The sequence below is a fragment of the Daphnia pulicaria genome, chromosome 3 (genome assembly GCF_021234035.1).
Source record: "Daphnia pulicaria isolate SC F1-1A chromosome 3, SC_F0-13Bv2, whole genome shotgun sequence".
Classification (NCBI taxonomy): domain Eukaryota; kingdom Metazoa; phylum Arthropoda; class Branchiopoda; order Diplostraca; family Daphniidae; genus Daphnia; species Daphnia pulicaria.
The window spans coordinates 10144378-10168781 of record NC_060915.1 but is presented as its reverse complement, the minus strand read 5'-3'; the positions used below and the strand labels follow the sequence as shown (position 1 = coordinate 10168781).

Below are 24404 nucleotides of genomic sequence, written 5' to 3'. Positions count from 1 at the left end.
ATCTTAAGACTGGGCGACGTCACCTACCGTATAGAAATCAGAAGGAATGCGCGCAGCATTCAAACGCTCTTTCTCAAAAGTAAATGGCGACGACAGCGGTGAATTGCGTTCCACTCAACGCGCTTCGGGATTATAAATGTGTGAACACCATAGACTCGGATGAGGCTGCAAAAGAGAGCAAGGAGAGAGAGTCTCGTGTGGTGGTGCGCTATTAGATTCGTTCCTCTCTCTCTCTCTACAAATAATGAGAATTTTTCAATGACATTTCGGGTTTTTATTGAAGGTTCGAGCGGCAATGAGCAGTTAACTCATAAAATTATGACCCATTTCTCCGAAGGAAAGAGCAACAACAAACATAAAAATCTCTATTTCTGATTTTTTCGATTCACGCTCGTTTCCAATGAACTGTTTTTTATTTTGTTTTCTTTCTATGCAGTTTAACCGCGTTCTTGTGTAATTCAGTGTCCCTTTCGCGCCGTGGAGAACTGCACGAAGATGCGGGGTGAGACGTCGTGAGGGGGGGATACAAATATGTATCTACAGGGTGGGGACTGAGGTGGGGTGAGGAGGGGCGTCGAGACTTTGCCAGAGATAGAGAGAGCTATTGGGACTTCCTTGAAGCCTTGGCTCTGCACTCAGCCGACTGACTGTATACGTACACACACACACACACACACACACACACACACGCGGCACTGCGCTCGGGACCGGTTTTTCTGCTGGCCGTAAAAAGAGGAGGCGCAAGTGACGGGTTCTCTTCAGTTACCAACCAGCCGGGTAGCCGTCACCATCAGTTCTCGCTCTCGCTCTCTCTGTCTTTTCTTTATCTTATATTCTATCCGTCTCCATCTATCTCTCTGTCTCTTGATATCTATTCCATCTTATCCGCCGCTACACACCCTGCGACCGGTTTATATTATCCCGCCGCTTCGTGAATTTCCTCCAGCTCTCGTTCACTCTTCGTTCGTTAATTGACTTTTGGGTTGGCTCATTTAATCGACCGAAAGAGTCGCTTGGTGACCGGCAAAGAAAAGCAATTATCCGCTTGTATACATTGCGTCGACGGGGGGCGAAAAAAGGGAAAGAAAGGAAAAGAGTCAAAAGATTTTGACATTGACATTTCCAGTGATGTGTGTGTGTTGCTGGAGTTGACGCTCGGCTGATCAATTTCCTCCAGCAGTTTCGGCTCAGATTTATTTTGGATTCATCCGGACACCTGCTTTTAAATATCTGTTGGGGATTTCGCGAGTTTTCTGTTTCATTACAAACCGCCGACGTGTGTCGAGTGTGTGTGTGTGTGTGTATCGCTGAAGACGACGGTCGCCTCCGTTGGCTGCTAACTCTTTTTCACCGCACCGCCGTCGCCCCTTCAGAATACGCCCCGTCAATCAAGTCACCTGGAAAACCCAAAAATGGAGCCGGAAGAGATGGCCAAGAACGTCGACGCGTGTTACAAGGTAAGAAAACACAATTCGACAAGGCGAGTCAAAGACACGTGAAACCAACAACAAAAGAAAAAAAGAAAAAGAAAAAGAAGGTTGAGGGCAGTGAGGTGTATCATTGAGTCGCATCGAGATACACGCCTGATGTGTATCTGCCTCTCCGCATTTCGCATGGATCTGGTGGAAATGGGCCTGCCCTGATGGCAGCAGCAGTTGCTGTCATTATACAATTAGTGAGTGCGACGTTGCGTGAGCGTGCACACAACGCCTTGGCTCTCTTTGGTAGACACGGCTAAACCCGCATCCATGTTACAAAAGCCGCGTGTAACACAAAATAGCTGCAAAAGCAGCAGCAGCAGCAGCAGCAGGTGTATACGAATTAGCCCCTCCAAACATTCCGCTCGCCAAATTTCACCGCCAACAGATCCTATTCGTCAACTGGCATCTCTCATTGGCTGCTGGTGGGTATGCGCCACAAGACTTATTGTTGGTGGCTGCGTGAAGGAAGAAGAAGAAGAAAAAAAAAATCAAAAGAAACGAGTGTATGCTTATTCTTTACTCACAGCCCCAATTCGAGATGATGGAGTGCGACATGGGGATGACTGAACTGTTGGCGCCTCTATTTGCTGCCGCTGCTGTCCTTCCCTCTTTTAATTCCCAGCGATTAATTATTGTCGTCATCGGCGAGATGACGTTGCGCTAGATAACGTACGGGATTCCGGGAACCCACGCCGTTTTCTGCTATGAATCAAAAAAAGAGATTTGAAAAAGATTGCAGCGCAACTCCTCCCTGCAGCAGGAGAAAAAGAACCGAATATCACAAATTAGGCAAGAGAGAGAGAAAGAGAGAAAGAAAGAATAAGGTTGGATTTGGGAAATGACCGCAAAACACCTGGCAAAAGGTGGTAAAGTTCACACACACACAAAAAAAAGAAAAAAAAAAGCTATATTATTGCTAATGATCCTCGCAGAGGATGGTTCTATTCTTTCGATCTCTATCGGTGCTGCTGGCGTGCTCGCCCTACGTGTGCTTATTTTTTCATGTCTTCTTATTCTCCCGCGCTAGATAATATACTTAATTAATCGCCTTGATTTTTACAGCTTTATCTATAGTAGGGGCTGCCGGCTGCTCTGCTCTATACATGTATTATTCATATAACTTCTTCTTTTGTTCTTACGTCGTTTGATTGGTAACGAGCTCAAATGAGTTGGAGAGAAGAAAAAAAAAACGATGAGCGCTGAGAGGATACACAAAAAAAAAGGAAAGTTGACCTGCTCTCTTCATCGCGTCTCATCTCGTTTCTCTCTCTCTCTCTCTCTTCAATTCTCAATGAAGAGAACTAAACAACTAGAAGACGAAGAAGAAGCAAAAAAAATTTCAACTGTTTTTTTGTTTCTTTTCACTCTCTCTTTATACCTTTTACCTCTCTCTTTCACACACAAACAGACCGAGAGCACTCTGCCGTGGAACTGTGCAAGATATGTACAGTGTATATACTTTCGCTCTCATCTGTGCAGCGCTTCTTCTTTTCCTAATGGAAAAATGGCAGGCACTGATGGAAGAGAAAGAGCTGGAAAAAAAAGGCTGCTGCATGAATAGGAAAGGAAAAAGCATCCGAGGGCCTTTGTTCAAAAGTGATGAAACGAGCCCAGCTATATAGTGGCGCATCAACTGCAGACGTACACAGCTTTTTAATCTGATGACGACGACCTGTTCACCTGCTGCTGACGTTTCATCTCTCGGCCGCCGATTTCTCCGCGAGATTGAAGCCATTGCAACAAATGTCGAATAAGAAGAAGATTAGAAAACGGCTGGATTAAATATACGCTGCAGCGTAGGGAAATAGAAAAATGTCTTATGCTCATTCGCCAGCAGTATTTTTATTTTCTTTCTTTTTTAAAAAGGAAAAGTAGTCCGCGTACTGTATCGTTTTTCCCCCCAACGCGAGAGACTTTGTCCGGGAAGACGGACAAGTGTCATGCAACTGCACTTGAGGAAAGGAAAGATCACCACACAATATAGTAGTTGGAAATATAATGAGCTTCACTCGTGCTGTGCTGACAAATAGAGTCGGGGAGAAACAGACAGAGAATAGAGAGAGAGAGGCTTAACTTTTTTTTTTTTGGTGAAGCCAGCTGACTTCAACAAACAAACAGGACGCAGCCGGGCCGGGCTATATGCTCTATCCGCCATCGTCGTGTAAAAATAACAAACAGAAAAACAAAAAAGAGGTACGATGCGGAGCATTAAATTTCGGGACTTTGGGGAGTTTAAGAGCCAAAAAGGAAAACACTATCTATAAAGACAACAAATGATTTGTTACTTTTCACGGTGCCGATCCCCTCTAGTCTATAACAGCAGCGTCTTCATCCAGTACACATATAAAGGCTACACGCAACGGTGGACAGGCGCAGAGCTGGGCTCCTCGTGGGATGACAGATGATGTAGTGATATTAATGAACAGTCGCAAATTTGATGGAACTGCAATAGCTGCTGTGGTGCGTCTCAGCGCAGTACCTAATATTTAGTCGCTGTCCCAGGCTGGGAAACTAATAAAAAACGGGGGGAAAAAAACGAGAGAGAAAACAAAGTGCCGACCAACGGTCGAACGCCGACCGCGGAATGTGTAAACAGAAGGTAAATTATATAACATTCAGTCTTCGGTCGTCGACGATGATGACAGTGCTGGCGAAACACAAAGTAAATACACACACACACAACTATAGATGTGTGTACATACAGAATATTTATTCGACTGGAATAATATGATACCGTGGTGGGAGATAAGCGGAGACGCACGCCTCAATTGTTTCGTGATGCGGAAAGAGTTGAGAAATGAGGAAATGCAACGAACCACCAATAAATTCTCGGCGCCCAACGACAAAACACTCGCGTATATGATGTCGGCTCGCTCATCATCACTTTTCTCCTCGTTTTTCTTACGATAATATTCTCTCTCTCTTTCTCTCTCACGTCCTCGATATGTTTTTTTTGTTTGCGTCATTAGGAAAAGGTGAAAGAAAAAGAAAAAAAAAAATGGGTCTCGTGTTCCGGTTAACGTTCCTTGTCCTTCATTGTCTGTATATTATACATGTACGGCCAATCAGTTGAATGGCTTCCGAAATTCCCTCCAGCCAGTAGAGAGAACATTTCGTCATTTCGATTGCGCCGACAACATCAAATGAGTTACACGAATCGGATGGGGAACGATGGGAATGCAGGAGTCGAAAAGGTTGTGAATTGAGTGACGAACAATCCCGAAAAAAGATTTCACCAACTTCATTGTTACATTCGTGTATAGCAGCTGGAAAGAAAGAAAACAAAAAACAGAGGAAGCACTCGCCTCATTTTCAATAGCACAAGTCTTTCACTAACTGCTGATGTGTTGCCATAAGAGAAAGCGATTGACACAGGACTAGGCCGCAAAAAAAAGGAAAAAAGAGAAAGAAACGAAACAAGAAAAAAGTGAACAAAAAAATTGACGTGGTGATGATGTAGACTGCATGACCCGACAGCCGACGACCTCAAGATTTATTTGATACCGTGTTATTCTGACGCCCTCTGCTGATGTGCTCCACTGCTCCAGTGAGAAGAAGAAGAAGAACTCTGCTGTGAGCTGGAAGCGATGAACGAAACAAATTCCTACAGGGGGGGAATCATCACGAGATGACGGGACGAGCAGCTCTCTTCAGCGTGTGAAAGAGAAAGTCCACAAAGTCTATAGTTAAAAATAACATAATGAAACAACACGTCTGTCTTTATCTTCTTCTTCTTTCTACTAATTCCGCCTTCATTCATTTTTATAAACCGCCGTGTTTTTCTGGGTAGTTAGAACGGAGATTGTGTGCGAAATGATTTTTTTTCCTTTTGCTGCGTGTCGGCGGAATAACAATTCGCTCTTATTTCGAGCTCGCATTGAAACAGATAAGAAGAAAAACAAGGTCCCGGTCGTTTTGTCGCCGTCCTCGTTCGTATGTACACGCATCGGCCAACTTAATTTGCCGCTAATAGCCATTAGCCAGACTCTTTTTATAAGTCAATGACGATGACCTCTATTCATCTGATGAAAATTAAAGGAGAGAACGGAGGAGGGGAAATTAAAGGCAACGATGGAGAGTCGAAGGACGAATCAGAAAACAGGGAAATGAGTGGGAAAAAAAAGGAAATCAGACCGTCGGTCGTCGTTCCGCTGATCTTCTGTTAATCTCGTCTGACGCATTCCATCTGGAATAATAAAAATTAAAAGAGGACATGACAGGCAAGGGCTGATTTCCTTGTAACGAATCTTATCACCGCCGATCGAGAGAGAGACACACACAAGGAAGAAGTTTAAAAGGCCAAAATAAAACACACACACACACACACACAAAAAAAAGAACTCGTTTGGTCTTAATGAGCGGCCATGTGTCTCTCAAGGGGGGGGGGGGAATGACGTCGACAACAACCAAAAAACACAGAAATTGAAGCGAACCAAACTTTTCGTCTTATCTCCGTCTCTCTTTAAGGACGAGAGAGAAACATTCGTTGTGTGGTCGCGCGCTGGTCGTCTAAATTTAGCGCGGGTCCCGCCAGAAATACATATTTCCATCCGTATGTTTTCTATATGCTACCATATTCTGGGGGACACTGCTGCTGCAGGCAGAGGCCGCTTGCGGCAAAGTGCGAGGCGAATCCGATTTGTGGCTGTCAACGTCATCCCCCATTGGAGTCCGCTCTCAGCTTATTATTATTGCACTGGCCGTGTGTTATTTTGTCGAAAAATTACTGCTACGGTTTGTTAGCTGCTGCCAGCAGTACAAGTACGTATGCATCTACAGTTAGACTTTAGTTCTGTATTACGGGACGTTGTTTTGGTAGACACACTGTCCAAAACCAAAACATGACGAGAACTTTCTCTCTATAGGCATCGACTTATTCACCCGGCCGATAACAAAAGGCACCCGCGGCCCGTCTCTTTCTTCTTTTTCAATTCAACATCTAGATCGACTATTATTCCGCGTCCTTTCATTATTTTTGTTGTTCTTAATGTTCAAAGGAGCAAAGCGGCGCGGTTTGCATTGATCGACTTCGTTACCTATCCATTGTGTGGCGTAGATATACCAGACTATATAGCAGATGCACGATAGATACTATGTCTCGTCGGGTTTTTATGGAGCTCGGGATTATTAACAAGCATCTATCAGGGCAGGGACTCTTGCAAATGGTTGGATTCTAATGATATATATTCGCGCTCAGGCTTTTTTAAAAATGCCGCCAGCGATTATTTGAATACAAACAAACCAAATAACCGAATAAATAACTGGCTCTCTTATGGAAGTTAGACAAGCAATACCTCTTTCTACTCGCGGGTTATTTATTATAGCCCAGGAGAGAGAGAGAGAGACCCTCGACGAGCTCGTAAATTCGACGCTCTTGTTTTGCCTGGTCTTGGCTGCTCCCAAAAAAGGTTGATCATCATCAGCGTATCATATGAAGAGCGACTTGGATGTAATAGCCTATTCGCCAGTCTATATAGATTATGAGCAGAAAAGGTCGATTTAATATTCGTTTTCTTTCTTTTTCCCTCGGCTGCTCCATTATTCTCGGCATTATGAAAATGTTTTTACGACTGAACACAAAATGACTTTTTTTTTTTTTTTTCGTTTTATCTTGTTCATTAATATTTTTTTGTTGTTTCTTTTTTTTTTTCATTCCATTTCTCTCCGCCCGACCCGCTCCGACGCTGATGACGACACACACGTGCAGAACATTTTGGATAAGTTTAACCCGGGAGCCAGGCAACTGATCAACGCTGGGAAATCTTATCTCAAGTCCTTGCACGGTAAGTTTATTAGCGCTACATACATTCTTGTGTTGTTATTACTATAGCTACTACTTTAATTCTCCCCAAGGGGAACGATGGATGGCACATTTATTATTTAGAAGGGGAAAAACACACAAGAAGCAAGAGCGAGCGTATATATAATATGTATAGTATTCTTATTATGTTTCCTTCGAGTTTCACTTAAGTTGTTGTTCCGCAACGAGAGGTATATAGTCGCCCGAAGGCAGTATGACGATTTACGCAGGTATTTTCCCTTGCGTGTAATTGCGCCGACACTGAATTCACTTCTCAAAAGGCACCAAGGCTGTGCGCCCCGGCCACGTAAATACAGTTGAACAGTTTATTGCTTTGTAATTAAAATCAAGAGAGAGAAAGAGAGAGAGAGAACAAAACAAGAAATAACTTAACTTTTTTCGAGACAGCAAAACGATAGTGCCACAACAATGGCAAAGATCGATTATAGTATTACATACAGCTAGAATGTTGGTGGTATAACCTTAGCTAATCAGCGCTGCTTGGCTTATATATAGATACGTACATGTGCAGAGTCAATTTTTTTCGTCCTTCACTAGTCTCAAGATTTTGTTTACACACAGCCTGCTGGCCTTCTCTAAAAATGTGTTTCCCTATCCAATCAGTGAGATCCCGTCTCGTTAACACATCACGCTCCATCACTTAGCACACGTAAAAAGAACCCAGGTGTATTTGTACTAGGAAAAGGCAAACGGAAAAGAAAAGGAGACATTGGAATTGCTGGAACTGTAGAAAACTGTACAGGGACACACATACCCACCACCGTATAAATAGAAGAATGTGTGTGAGCACAACAAACAAACAAAACAAAAAAAGAGTTGGCTGCAGCGAAGCCAAATTGGCTTTAGTCTTCGGTCGTGAGTCAAGTAGCCTTGAGAAAAAAAAACGGCAATGAAAATGCGCAGCAGCTGAAAAACGATACCGGGGACGAGAGATTATTATATTTTTGCTTTGTGCTTGCGAGGCTTTTTTTTTTATTATTATTATTTATTATTAATGCTGGCTTCAATAACCGGAGCAAAAACACATGATCCAGCATCAGCCAGAGCCTTTATACAGAGCTACGCAAAATACATCCGTATATATTATTATGATAGTTCTAACCTTCTTTATTGTGGTAGCCATTATCTTCACGCTGGTAATTGTAGGAAAAAGCAAGGTTCTTTTTATTATTATTTCAAGGAATGCGACGTTAAACTCACTGCAGGTGGGTTTATAGACGATGTAAAACTTGTCAATCGGCTTCGCTTTCGTTCCCGATGAGCGAATCTGGCGGCCGACTTCCGTCTCGATTTTTACGACCATCTGCGCAAAAATGACCGTGGATGCCTTGTGTGTTTCTTTTTTGGCTGGGAAAATCTTGCAGACGTTGAATGGCAAACACACGGCCAATGTTAGATCATTTTGCTCCGAAATGATGAAGGACTTTTGAAAAATAACGTGGCAAAGAAATTTGGCCGGATTTTTCTAGACATTTCTCAGTGGAAAATGCGTGCGCACCATTTCCGCTCTTACCTCGTATACATGGCGACCGAGAGGGCCCGAGTTACCTTCGTTCTTTATCGTTGAGCTGGATGAGCGGTCGTCGTAAAAATAGACGGTTCCCTTGTGTGTAACAAGCTTTTCCATGGTCGTCCCCTACCAGTTCACGGAGATCAAAAGAAGCACCTGAAGCGTCGTCCACGGAGGGGGGTAAAAGAAAAACAAAAAAAAATCAGCCTTTTTTCTAGTTCGTGTAATGCAGACACGCTGGACACGATCGTTCGTGCTCGAGCTCGGATCGATACATCATACATATATCAAACATTTGAGAAAAATAGGGGATCATTTGGCTGCAATATAACATAGTTGTCTGCCCTCTTTTGTTCTTTATTTTTTTTCATATTCTTTGGCTGGCTGATATTCGTTCGTTCAAAATAGGGGAAAAAAACGCGCAACATTCAAAAATTCAGTTTGATCGGGGCCCACACGCATGCAAACATTGAAAAAAAAAATAAAAAAATAAAAGATAAGGAAAAAAATGCATTTATATCCCTTCAATCAATAAAAGATTGGAACAAGCAATCATCCCGTCCGAGTATTAATTATGACTGGAAATCATCAGCCACGTATTAAAGAGAAAAGAATTACCACCGACCTCAAATTTTTCGAATTTTTTTTTGTGATCGTGATTGATGCCGGTGTAATTTCAAGGGGAGAAAAAAAAGGTAAAAAAAAAAGAACGAGAATTTCGTGAATAAAAAATTAATTCGCAACAAAGAAGAAAAAATGTAATTCAAATTATTCCCGTACGAAAATTTCTCATGATGAGATTGCATACGAAATCATATGAGACTCATATGAGTCTCGTTTGAGTTTGCACTGAGAATGATATGAGACTCATGCGGGACTCATATGAGAAATGTATGAGATTTTGGGACGCCGTAAATCATAGAGAAATCATCCCTAGTATTTGTGTGAGTTATGTGTGAGAATCGTATGCAAAATACTTAAGATTCGCATATGCGAAAAATCATGAAAACTCATGTGAAGTAATGAGAAACTCATAATATGCGAAAAATCATGAAAACTCATGTGAAGTAATGAGAAACTCATAATATGCGAAAAATCATGAAAACTCATGTGAAGTAATGAGAAACTCATAATATGCGAAAAATTGTGAAAACTCATGTGAAATAATGAGAAACTCATATGCAAAAAATTGTGAAAACTCATATGAAATAATGCGAAACTCATATGCGAAAAATTGTATAATTTCATACGAAATTGTGCGAAACTCATATGAGAAAAATTATTTAAACTCATATGAAATTGTGAGAAACTCATATGCAAAAAATTATTAAATCTCGTGAAATTGTGTGAATACCATGTGAGAAATTATGCTATATTCATGCGAAAATTAATTCCAAAACCATGCTTCTCACATGCGAATTATTTGAGAATAAGAATCGTACGAAACTAGTGTTACGTCAAAACTGGAGTAATCCAACTCAGAATCTGTCGTCAGAGAATGCAAACAATTGTATATCCGAGTATAGCTTAAGCGTATCACATCGGATTCCAGAGCGGATACTACATGTAAGTCTGAACTCTGATGGTTCGGTTCTCCAATCCCACATGATTGAAAACCAAATTCTTAAAATAAAAAGCGTGAATTTGAGAAGTAATGTAACAATATCTTTATTTGATCAAAATTACCATACAAAAAAATACAAGTGTCGAAATTTACATTAGAGCATTCAAAATGAAATGAAATTTCACAAAATATTGCCAAGACACACAAAACGACCGAAGGCACTAGAGAGAGAGAGAAGACACTAAATGTTTGAAAACACCATGTAAAAAATAAATGGGTACTGTCATCACAAAACAAAATTACTTTAGCAGCAATACGAAATTTAACTTAAAGACTTTAAAAAATTAACCACATACCCTTGCAAAACAACGATGCAGGCTACAACGTAAAGAAAACTAACGGACTAAAAAAAAACGAAAAGAACTTGGATCGAGATTACACAGCGAACTGCAATAAACACCTTAACCAAAAGAGAACGTCTTGACACAATTAGACCCTGTTTATATGCCATCTGACATAAGCATAGTTGCCAAGAAAGAAGATTTGCTTTTAAAAATATAGAAACATAAATAACGCCCCCTCTTAATTTTTAAAATATAAAGTTTTAAAACATTCAAATACAGGAATTACATTAAAAGTACAAGAAAACCAACACACTAAACAATGAAATAACAAATTTTAAAATAAACCTGGATCGAGATCACTCCGCTTACTGCAAACACCTGAACGACAAGTGAACCTCCTGAACAAAAATCTACCCTTTTTATATGACATCTGACATAAGCATGGTTGCCAAGAAAGAAGATTCACTTTTAAAAATTTAGAAAAAATACCACCCCCCTCATAAATTTTTTTGTAAAAATAAAATTTTAAACATTAAAATATGTGACCTTATTAATAATTGAACTTAAGTTGTGGCGTGCATGTAGAGCGTTGCATTTGTATGCGGAAGGATAAGGTTCAATTCCCAATTCCTGCAGTTTCTTAATCGGACTTCAGTTTATTGTCGTGAAAAATAGTACTCTTTTGAAATCTATTGCTCTTATCCCAATATGTTTGGCATATCTTTAAAGCATTCACTGAGCATCCTGGAAATTCGGATTCAAATGAATAATCGGGTTCAAATGACATTTGATACACATTGGGTTAGAAAAAAATATTTCTCTGAAAATTTAAGCAAAAAGAAAAAAAGAAACGTTCCTCGGTGGGCACGAAACCACGTTCTTTAGAGTGGTATCTCAGTGCTCTACCAACTTCACCATGTGCTCTTACTGTTTAACAGTATTTGGTTCAAACTGTCTAAATTAATATTAGCAGTTAAAATGATGAAAATTTAAAGTACTTGTCGTCCTCATCTATCACGTGGAAAGATAATTTGGACATCTCACAGACGTCATAAATGGCTTTCTTGTTATAGGCTCTTGGGAAAAGTTGCTTTTTGGCAAAATGAAATTGTTTTATCTGGATTTGAACCCATGCGGCCGTCGTGCCATACCAAGGCGATACAGATATGTTATGAATTGTTGTAAGGATGATTATTAGGATATCAAGAAAATTAAAATTGCCTTTTAAGGAATTCAGAGAACTAACGACTCTTTTGTCGCTCTTCAAGTTCAATTGTCTCCTACTCACAATTTTAATAACCTCATCATTGTATAATGGTTAACGATTTAGACAATCATGTTAATGTTGAGGGTATTAAGGTTCGATACTGATGCAGCTTCAATTCAATCATGAAAGTTTCGGTGCAGCCATGCATCGACTATTGCATCAGTTAAATTTTCCATATATATTGTGCCGTACCATTGGTACGGCATGCTGAAAATAATAAACTTATCCCGGATTTGAACCTTCGTCTTTCACAACCAGAATTGGTGACTTAACCCACACGACTAACTCAGTCATATATTAGGATCATCATATGTAAAAATAGTGCGAATAATTTAATTTATTAAACGGTTAAAAATGCTACAACAAATTAGAGAACAAATAATCCCATGGCATGATTTTTGGATGTACCGACAACTCACTGATTTCTCTATTTTACTGAAAACCCACTAATTTCTCACATTTACTGAGAACTCACTTATTTCTCCCATTTACTGTGAACTCACTGATTTCTCCTGTTTACTGAGAACTCAGCACTAGTTTTTCACGTTTACTAAAAACTCACTGAATTTCAAATGGAATGATAACTCACTAAATCCTCGTGTAAGCTGAAAAAACGTTGATTTCTCAGGATTACTGAAAACTCGCTGATATCTCATGTGTACTGATGACTCACTAATTTGTCATACACGCAAATAAAATATTATGCTTTCTCATGGGAGAGCGAGGATGTCAAAATCTCTTATCCTCATATGATTTCTCATAACCATAACTCATGTGAGGAGGATGAATGAATAAATTCGCATATCCTCATATGATTTCTCATGTAATGAGAACCCACAAGCACTCCCATGAGATAAGGAAGTTTCAAAGTTCTCTTACTCTCACATGATTTCTCATCAACTAAAACTCATGTGAGGAGGATGAATGAATAAATTCGCATATCCTCATATGATTTCTCATGATATGAAAACTCACATGCGTTTCATGAAATAGGGAAAACTCGTATCCTCATATGATTTCTCATCAAACATAACTCATATGAGGAGGATGAATGAATAAATTCGCATATCCTCATATGATTTCTCATGATATGAAAACTCACATGCTTTTCATGAAATAGGGAAAACTCCTATTCTCATATGATATCTCATCAAACATAACTCATGTGAGGTTGCTGAATGAATAAATTCGCATATTCTCATATGATTTCTCATGATATGAAAACTCACATGCATTTCATGAAATAAGGAAAACTCCTATCCTCATATGATATCTCATCAAACATAACTCATGTGAGGAGGATGAATGAATAAATTTGCATATCCTCATATGATTTCTCATCTAATGATAACTCACTGAGTGACTCATCTCATATGAGAAATCAGCCATGTTTTGGGACTCATACGGTTCTCATATAGGAGACTCATATGAGAAGGCCTGAGACATTTTCGTACGGGTTACGCCAGACCCTCTTTTATCGTTTATCTAGAAAGCGCGATGATTTCATAATATATGCGCGCCTAAACATTCCAGACATGTCTAATATCCAGCAGCTATTCTGCTGCTCCGGATGACCCAATCCCTCCCGAAATGTAATGGATTGTCCCATTAAAAATATGAATAGTAAATTCGCTGGAAGGCAGCGTGGACTAGAGGGCGTCACGGCGCAAACTCCTAACCCTTGCACCGCGCGTCATCAGCATAGAAAAAAAGAAAAAAAAAATGTGGATGTCGATTCTGTCAATGGCATTTGACGCCGAAACAAATTTTCGCGTAATATTTCTTTCCTTCCCCCCTTGGTCTGGCTGGATGACGATGATTATGGGCGCATGTTATGTGATATAACCGCGCCTAACGTGCGGGCGGGCGGGCGGTCGGCCCCGCTGAAATGGCACACACGTGAATATTTATCCCTTTCGCGTTGACGAGCGCGTCCACACGTTTTTCAAGACACGGCACACCTGTATGGAAGTTCGGGGAGGGGAAAAAAAAAAAGAAAAAGAAAGCGTGACCGCGTATTGTTGATATCACGTCACTGCCAGAAGAGAGTCCCGACAGCCAAAACATCAACAACAGCGACAAGCCCACGGCTCTCTTATTTATTTTCTTATTTCTTTTTTTACTTTTTCACGATGATGAAAATGTATTGCTGGCGACTGTACGGCGATCGTCTATAGAAAATTATTCAGTCTTGCCATTTCTTTAGACACATATATAAGAGGTTGCAATTATTTACGCGCACGCTCACACATATGGCATACAACACTAGTCAAACTCCCACCTTTTTTCCTCTCGATGGCCATTCGTCGTTATAATTTGCTTTTTGATGGAGTTCCTGCGCTGCGGGTTTTTTTTATTTCTCACGCCAATGGCCACTTGAAATCCGTGAAGCATTCACTTTCGTCTGCCAATGCGTTTTGGGACCTTTACGGCAGTGTATAGGCGTCGTTATTGGGACCTCGGACATATTTCTTTGAGGAATATTGTTAGTATTATACTGTCCTATATTTGGGCGTTAAGCGACTTTCTTCTCTCCGAGACTCCCATCCGAGACTTTCGCCGACGGCCCTTTTTTTCCAGCCTAGTATGGTAGGAAAGTACCTCCAGCAAATATAACATAACGCTCGTCGTCTTCTTAGTCATTGAGTCAAAATGGATTTTGATGGCACTATTTGGCTACGAGTCTCGGCTATAATAATGGTAATAATAAGACTATATAGTATATTCTATATTGTAGCGAGGTTCCAGTGGGAGCGACGACGACGCTCGGTGTGGTAAAAGGGACCAAATATAAAAAAAAAAAACGAAATAAAATTAACGACAGGAATAGCTTCTTCTTTCTTTCTTTCTTTCTTTCTTTGTGCTGGATAAAAAAAGATCGACGTCGACTACAACAATAACCCTGGCATTGATTGTTTCCTTTTTGCTTTCACTTTCCCTTTTTTTTTTTTAATTTATTTTCTTTTCCTCCTCCCGCACACATATTTCTTGTGCATCCATTCAATTTGTAAGACGGCCGGGAGAGAGTTTTATTTTTGTGAATAATTATTCCATTCTTTTCCGTCTTTCTTTTTTTTTTCCTTCTGATTTTTCATGTAATTCCGTTGGGTGTGTGCGCGCATCGCTTCGCGGCGTTTCAGGAGCGGCAGCGGCGGCCAAAATCTATTTGGAATCTCTTTCGCGGGTGGCCAAGCAAGCTCAACAGGGAACCTGCGGCGGAACGGCCGACATTGGTAAGACAAAAAACCCAAATTACATTTAAATCTTTCTTCTCTTTGACTCTCGTTTTCTCGCATTTTATTACGACGGTGAATGAGTGAAAAACGGATTTTTGCGCCCGTTATTTATGACATGTCAAGTCGAGCCTAAACTAATCCGTAAGCCGTTTAGTGAAGGAGAGAAACTAAAAACTAAAAAAAAACGAAAGAGAGAGAGAGAAATGATATCCAATATTACTAAACGCAAGTTGTAACGTGAAATGCCCAGGAAGGTCTGCGGGTCACACGTCCGGATGTGCGTGCACGTTTGGAGATGATGAAGGGAAAAGCTTATAGGGAGAGACAACGGCCGTAGAGACGAGAGTTGATGGGCCTAAACCATCGCTCTGTTTGGCACCTCGTCGTCAAAGCGACGACGACGACGCCGCCAACGCTTAATCCAATAAAAGACGTCGTCGACGGTGACGAAGCAGTACACAATCAGCGGCAAAAGTACCGCTCTGTTCGTATGTGTACGCCGCTACAAGATAGATGGATGGTAGAGCGCTACATACCCTCCTACTATACAGAGCTAACGATGTTGCATTGAAGATTTATGGTAATGTGAACTTGAAAGCGTAGAAAAGAGGGAAAGAGAAGCCGGAAATAAAGTGTCATCACCAGCCGAAGTGCAAACACGAAAACCAAAACACAAAAGAAAACGTAAAATTTGTTTCAACAACCCCCCACCACCTCCCGTCAAAGGCGGTTATAGGGAAGGGGGGGGGGGAGGATGAAGAATAAGAGAAACTTTGGCTTTTGCTGATTTAACATCGAACACAAAATAGAAGTCAGTCAGTGAGTATATGTGGAGCGCTGCGCCACACCCACCCAGCAGCCGCAGTTGCGGAAGAGCGGCAAAGTTTGGATGGAAAGGAAACAGCGGAGGGAGAAAAGTAAAGCCACCACCATCACCAGCCCGTGAATCACTAAGAAGATTCTCTCTCACACACACTCGCTGTGTGCATGTGTGTGCGTAACTTTGTTATCATCAATAAGCGGCTGGCGAACCGCGAGTGCTGCTGCCGGTGTGTTTCTATAGTCTGAAGAGATCGGACGCGCCCGGCCACCCCTCTCACACCAGCACTAACGCCGGCAGAGATGAAGAATACAGAATACACACATATATATCTAATAGTGTACAGCGGCTAGTACAAACTGTATACTTTGTGAGCTTGGGTGAATCGGAATAGAAACGCTGGGACCGTTGCTGGGACCATTGCTGGGACGGGCCTGACACGTCTAAACGCCAGCTCAAAACGTAACTGCAGTGACGGTGGCGAAGCGTGAGCGTCAGAGCCGAGCAAAAGTCCGACAGCGCGCACACACACACAGAGTATAAAGCGTCTCTCTCTCTGTGTAATCAATCCAGCGCAAAGTGGGATTTTGTCTCGTGGGCATTTTGACGTGACGAGACCACACGAGCGAGTCAGAGTATAAGAGGGGTGGTGGTGGGGGGACGGGGGAGAAAGTGAGGCAATGAAGAAGAATCGTGCTAGGTCAACAGAACACACGCACTATATAGTAGTAGTTTGCTCTGGCTGGCTATATAATATATATTTCTATTCCTTCTTTCATCCCCTTCAAAATCATCGTCTCACTTTCTTTATCCTCACTCTCCCGAGTCTTTTTTTTTCCTACTTTCACGAGAAAAAAAAAAGTTCAATAAAAGATGAAGCCGACCGACGAAATCAGATGTTTTCTATATAGCCTCTCTGGTCCCTATATTGCACTTCATCCCCTTTCGTGCTGTCTATCGATGATGTACTTACAAAACTTTTTTTTCCCCTTCGACTCTTTTTTTTATTTTTCTCCTGTCGACTTTGCTCCGTTCACCATTTCTCTCTGCCACTGGGCGCTCTCCTTTTTTTGTCGATATGTAATCATCGTCCACGTCGTATTTTTTTTCTCCTTCTTCCCTATTTCCCGTCATCGTTTCTGGCGGTGACACGACGGCACATCGGGGGGTGTTGTTTATTCTTTATTCTCCCCCTCTCTCGGCTCATCGAGCGATAGAACGTCGATCCATTTTTCGTTTGTTTCTAAAACGATCCGCCAGTAGTTGACACGAACTTAAATGGGACGCTATAAATACAAGCTGTGCATATATACCACCTTGATCTTTTCAACGTCTTATCCAAGGGGAGAGAAGAAATAGAACAAAACTAGTTGAAAAAAGGAGAAAGAAAAATAAATGGAAAAAGATGGAGAGTGAAAAATGTTGAACTATGAAAACGTTTGCGCTCTGTCACACTTTTTGATTTGATTTTACCCGCCGGCACAGTATGCGCCGGGGTAGGGCTCACTGCGAGTGCGAGAACGCCGGAATTCTATTGCCAGAGTCGGCGACGTTTTATCTGAGCCTCTGCCGAGTTTGAGAATCCATTGGCACACGGCGGCACACCGACCAGGCACTGGACCCTGGACCCCGGCTCAAAAAAAAAGTCTGGGCTGAAGTTTTGTAGAGTTTGGAATGCAAATCATCTTGACACGCGCAGCGCATATTACAATAAAAAGAAAAGTGAATGTTGTTCAAGAAGGAGATAGAAGAACTGAAGAAGAAGTGCCAGTGGATAAAGAGTTCAAGAGATTTACACTCGTCGCCCTTTCTTCCGGTGTACACCAGACCCCCAAGTCCCGGAAAGCAATAGAGAACTATTGCATAAATACGTTCGAGTCAAATCTAGAATAACTTGAGGGTCCAATGTCAGGGCGAACAAGTTTTTGATATCAAAGGATAAGTAAAGGGCACACACGAGTCATTCGGGAAGATTCAAACGAAATGATGGGAAACTTGCGTTGCCTTGGCAACGCGTCTAAGTGTATCATCAGGGATATAGGCCGAGAACAATTGCCCCGACAACCGCTCCCGCCGAGCGCACCAATAGGGATGAAGAGAGCAAATATCGCAGAGGCAACGAGATGGATCAATCTACCAGGGAATACCAGACCGTGAAAAAAAAAAATCGGAACTCTAAATTCTATGTATTCTGGCGGGCGGGGTTTTTGTGTATGCGCCGTTGAGTTTCGTGATTTAGAAATCGTCGTGTATTCATATTTCGGTTTCACTCGGCGTATCTCGCCCGATTCCACTCCGCGCACAACGGCGAAAGCTCTTGTCACATAGATTATTATACGTCTGCGATGTATCACTACTCTAAGTCAGCAGCCATTATTTACATATATCTCATTTCCCCTGGCTGCTGCTTGCCTGCTTCCGCAATGATTCGTCAATTTCTCATCATATGTCGGGTCCCGCGCCGCGGCGGAGAGAGATTTGATTGTGGGAGACTTTAGTTTGAATTGATCATATATATAGGCTGAAATGCTGCTGCCTTCTTCGTATATATACTAGACTAGATATACCTTATAAGAAATTCTAGTCTGATGGGCTTGTGTGTCTCTTTGGCATCATCTTTGAAAAAGACGAGACTGGGCGCGTCCCAGCGGACGGCGTGATGTTCCCGATCCTTTTTTTCCCCCGATCGGTAGGGGGAGGAAGAAGAAGAAGAAGCGACGCGGGACTTTTCCCTCTCCTGCCCGTCGTCGTGTGTATACACAACATCTAAATTGGAACTTGACGACTGGGTCTCTCTCTCTACTCAATACGATCTGAGGGTAAAAGAAGAAGAAGAAGGAAGTCTCGCGGCCCGCTTCTTTTTAACTTCTCCCTTCCCCATCCAAGTGGAATGCGTTATCCGGAGTATACACACACTAGAGAGAAAGCCCGACTGCTGCTGCTGCTGGGAGGGGGGAAATAAGAAGTCGAAGAAGAAGAAGAAACGCAGTCAAGGCAAATATACACAAGGGACATTGCCACACCGATGCGGGAACGTAGATAATGTAAAATGGGCAAGTTGATTATTAAATGTAAGCCGCTCGACTTCTCAGATATTATATCCGCACACAAGATATAATATCATGTCTATCAAAAGTAGGCATTAGTAAATGTTCACCAAGAGTCGCCCTCCTCCATCGACCCCCCCCCCCCCCCCCCCCCACTATTACGTCTTTTTCGATGTGTAACGGGCAGGAGGGGAAGCACCGAAGCCGCTAGCTACGATGTCAAGGCGAAAAGTGTTATTACGGCGGACACGCCCTTCGATTATCTCAAACAAATAAGGGACTCGACATCGCACAGCAGAGCTTATGAATTTCCCATCGGGGGGAGAGACTGTGGCTCTGATTGTTAGACAACACGTCCCCCCAAATCTTCAATTTCGTGTGCAAGCCAAATATGCTACGTTACATTACGACCAGCGTCGAAATAATACACGTGCAATACAGGACGTTCGAATATGTTGAGACAGGTCCGTCCCATATCTACACACGGACGGACAATGTTCAATTTCTGCTCCGAAGGTTGTCCGTCGAGAAAATCTCAGTAATAACGGGCCTGGCGTTTCATTCTGAGAAATCTCTCCGACACTCACACGCAACAGCCTCCAAACAACAATCTCCAGTCAAGCCCCGGTATTACATATCTGGTCTGGCATGGCCTTCTTTATATATATATATATATATTTTCCCCTCTTACTGTACAAGTGATATATTAGATTGTCGGGGAAAAGAAATCACGGACGACGGAGCGAGCGTCTTATTATTATAGTCGGCTCACGCCCCTCTCTCTCCGACGAGCCCCCAAGCAAATATACTAGCTAGAGAATCTATAAGCTTTTATCTACTATCCACCGCGCTCTATAGGCGTATATATAGGCGAAATACTATGTACATCTATAGATGGATAGATAGTGCAGTCAGCGGCAGCAGGAGTAGCAGCGGCCGGATCTGAGCTGCATGAGGTCTGCGCAGCGCACGGCATTCCAGTCGAAGCAATAATAATAATAATAATAATAGAGCAAGGCATCAGTGCATGTGATCTGATGGATGGCCGCTCCAAGAGCTTTGAAAGGAGCCCCAGGAGCGCGTGCTGTTCGCGACAGATCAGTTGCGAAGGCAACGCGGGAGGCAAAGAACACAGCATTGCTGTGCTGCCTACACAATATAACATAGAACCGTACCGGAAGAGAGAAATGAGCGAGATGCTTTCCAGCTGACAGCGACAGTGTCTGCTGTCTATATAACACGCTGGCCACAAGCGTTCTGTATATTCCCTCGCTCACGTTCTTTTGATTTCTTTTTTATCTTTTATCTTTTGGTTCCTCTCAAAACGAGCCCAAAAAGGAAAGAAAAAGGCAGAGATCATCTCGTGTTGTTGGAAGGAATCTCCTTTTCTTTCTTTCATCTATTCGTCTCATTTCCTTTTGTTATCTGCAACCCACCGAAAAAAAGGGGCCACTTGTATATTGCGTAACGTACGGGGGTCTCTCTCCCACCGACGTGTTCTGACTGATGTTATATAACGTCTACATGCCCTTGTTACACGGATGGCTGATGGCGGAGAAGGAAAAACTGTGCGCGGACGCCAAAGGGAAATGAATATAGAGAGGGTGCAAACGGAAATGTAGGGGAGAGATGTATTATCTTTCCAATAAAAGTCGACGAATAATTCTGCAGTTGTATATGCACCATTTTCTTAGCTCATAGTTGAGTATGGCTGTGGCGCCACCGCCGGTTGGGAGAGCGGAAGAGAACCAACTATTGTGTGCAGTCCCGCGGTACGCGTAGAGGGAGAGAGAATGTTGGGCAAGAATAACAAGAGAAAATAGGGGTGAAAAAATGGGGCGACCTGCACCCTGTTGTATGCTGTGGCTAGGAGATAATCAATATTTATTTTTAACCCCACTTTCCTTTTTTTTCCGCCATTTCTTCCTATATCTTTCCTCTCCGTCATTTCGGCGTTTTATCTCCAGACAGTTAAGCTCGAAAAACAGTTGCGTGTATTAGGGATGGCGCTGGGGTATTCCTATAGCTCGACTAAGAGTTTTCTCCCCTTATTTTTATTTCTTACTTTATATGTACCAGAAAAAAAAATCCCCACTCTCTCTCCGGCCATCGCCCTGCACTTTATACTCCCCAGCAGCCAGCAGTGCGTATATACAGCATGCTATAACTATTTGTTATAAAAAGTGGACGGCCATTTTCAACAGAGAGGTACAAACACTTTGCGCGAGGAAATAAGAGATCCGCACCAGACCCAGACCAGCAGATTCAGTGACGTGTGAGTCAGCAAACGCATCGCACAATGCCAGAGTACGGGCAGATCTACTATATATATATTTAGTCATCTACATAATGCAGAAGAGAAAATGTATCGAAAGCGCTTAGACTTGTATAATAGTCGTCAGTAAAAGAAAGTGCGCATAAGTATATGGCCTGTTGTATACATTATACTATGTTGCCGTCTTTTCTATCCATTTTTTATTTCTGGGCACTTGGAATGATCCGCATCTTTTACTCGATACTTCATCGGGCAACAGTACAAACTACAGCTCTAGCGATAATATTTATTAAGTGCCCGGAGAAAGGGCGTTGCGAATGCCGGGCGTAGATCGAGCATTTGCTCGATGGCATATAGGCTGCGCTATAAATCGAGTAGGCTTTTATTTTTTTATAGAACGTGCAGTATGCAATAACAATAACAATGCAATCGAAATACTTTTACGGCCGGTGTATGTATGTATAAACGCTCGAGTCCACTCTCCTGCAGCGACAAGCACATATTCAACACGGTGAATAAATGGAAGAGCCTCGATCCAAAGGGCTGGTATATTTTGTAGTCGTTGATGGGGAAGAACTGCATTACATACGCAAATGTATGGGCAAGCTATTACACATTAGAGCTACCCTGCGGGGAAATAAATGATGTCATGAATAAGGCAAGAAATTGACGGACTGGATAATAACTCTACTATAGCTGTACCGGCTTCGCAGCAGTAGCAACTCCAAATATTATGTAGATTGAACACTTTTTGGAATGCGCAATATGGGCAAGGTCGCAATTTTGTGGCGTCACTGTCAAATATTTTAAAGGGAACAAAAAAAAATCGACCACGGAATGTGCGTTTTGAAAAAATACAAACACCTTAATCTAATGTATATATGTATGGAATATGGAAAACCGGTTATTCGAAAAATAGAACGGACGGTTCCTAACAAATAAAAAAAAAAAAAAAAAAAAAAACGGCGAAAGTTTCAAAAGTCGGAAATAATAAAACAAAGTGCCGAGCGTGAAAAAGAAGCCAAAGCAAAGCAAAGCATATAATTGCATATGTGCGCGCTTGCGCCGGAGTCTTTTTTTTAAATTTTTTTTATGCGATTGCCAACTCACGCTGTGAATGCCGTATAGGTTTTTGACGGCTCAATGTCAAAAAGGAAACAGCGGGGCATTAATTGGAGAGGAGTCCCCTCCCCTTCGCTTCTCCAGCTGGAAAAAAAAGAGAACAGGGAGATTATTCTCGTCGACTTTCGGGAGCATTATCGTTCAACTTGTCGGAGTCATTACCAACACAATAAGGGAGCAGAGGGAGAGAGAGAGTGAAGCCAAAAAAGAAATAGGGAACCGCATAGCAGCAGGAGGGTGGAGGATATCATATACATCCAAGTTTATTCGTCGTTATTGTTGGATGATTGAAATGCGTAACTCGTGAAACCGCCATCATGGTTTCCTTGCCAACATCGATATAGAATGTTATATATTCGGACCACGGTATTAAAAGAACCGTCGTCCATATACAATCAGATCCGCCCCTTGATGGCTGATCACGAAAGATATGTTTCCGTGCCCAGGACCTACCATAAAAAAAAGGAACGAGGTCTAAACTCTAATGGAGAAAGGGCCGGGTATAAACTTTGAGATATTTTGACTGATTGATTGAAGCTCCTAATCAAGTCAGTCGTCCCGGACGGCATCAGCTGTTGTTGTTGCTCTGGCCCAGGCAGTGTAGACGGCCGTCATCCTCCTTGGAGAAGATGTTTATAAATATGCACTTCCTTCTCTGTTCCTCTTTCATTTTGTGACAAAATTGTCACCATCCATTACTATACTCGAACTCACGAACTGTCGTTGGAAGGGGGGAGAAGGCAAACACTGTGGGCGCGGGACACTCCAGGAGCACTGGCTCTGCCGCCTCACTTAGCGTCGGCACACACGGACGATGAAATTAAATCGAAATTCTCCAGGGATGACTGTACACACACACACACATTCACAAGGACTAGAAAAAATAAGGAAGACGTCTAGCCATTCTTCCTTCGTCCCTCTCAGCTCTCTCTCTCCTTTTCGGATTGTATTTACATATATCGCCTGGCCAGCAGTTTCTTCCTCATGATCTTCACCCTACAACCCCCCTCCCTCTTTCTACTGTGCTCCAGTTGGTTTGGCACAAGGAAGAAAAGGACTCAGCTGTCGCTGGAATGAACTTCGAGTAAAGAAATAAAAAGCGCTGGTGACTATTGAGCGTTGCATTTGCGGGGTTTAGTGGAGCATTTCTCAAACTTGACAGAAATTAAACGCAACTGTCTGAATGGGAAACTTTTCTCCACGAATAAATTGCATTTGTACAAAAAGAAGAACACAATGTGTATAGCTCTCCCAGCTCCATATTCCAGAGCGGGTTGCCGAGATTGCCCATAAACTATATACAAAGGAGAGAGAGAGAGAGAGAGAGAGAAGAGCCAGCAGCTATATAGAGTGTGTGTTTGTATTTATGTATAATACTTTAGTGGCGCTAGATGGGGATGTCAAAGTCAATCTTTTTCCCCTAGCTCTTTAGCTCTTTCGCCCCCCTTTAAATCTTCTTCCCATTCCGCCTCACCATTCCTCACTGATGTGTCTACTCTTCAGTTGCTCCATTAATCTAACGCCAGGATTTTTTTTTTTTCTTTTTTCCTTTTTTACTTTTTATTTACTTTATTCTTCTTCTTCTTCTTGGGAGAGGGGTGCCCAGCGTTCTCTACATTCCGCCCGAGTTTATATTTACACAAAGGGATGTGCGCGTATCTATCTCTGTCCGAGAGAAAGAGATGGAAAGAGAGCCCAAGTATTGAGAGGACTAGTTGAAGCCGCTCCATCAGACGGCCAAACTCAGCTGCGATGGTTTACGAGACTTTTCAATTTTGAGGAACGCGCTTCCTTGATGGAAATCGGCCCAAAACCAATATTACATCAAGATAGGAGATCCTATATAGGAGCCCCATTCCGAATGAGAAGCGAAAATCGGATGTTGTTTACCCAATTACCATCATTCGGAGAATGTTC

General features: G+C 42.2%; 1 protein-coding gene across 1 annotated transcript in view; it reads left to right on the top strand.

The window, feature by feature from the left end:
- The first annotated feature begins 680 nt into the window (after positions 1–680).
- Positions 681–24404, top strand: part of LOC124329303 — a 34398-nt gene continuing 10674 nt past the window's right edge. The window contains exons 1-3 of the mRNA XM_046788326.1: positions 681–1457; positions 7189–7264; positions 15128–15220. Of these exons, the coding sequence (XP_046644282.1) occupies positions 1413–1457; positions 7189–7264; positions 15128–15220 (214 nt within the window). The 5' untranslated portion in view covers positions 681–1412. The remainder of the gene's footprint in view (positions 1458–7188; positions 7265–15127; positions 15221–24404) is intronic.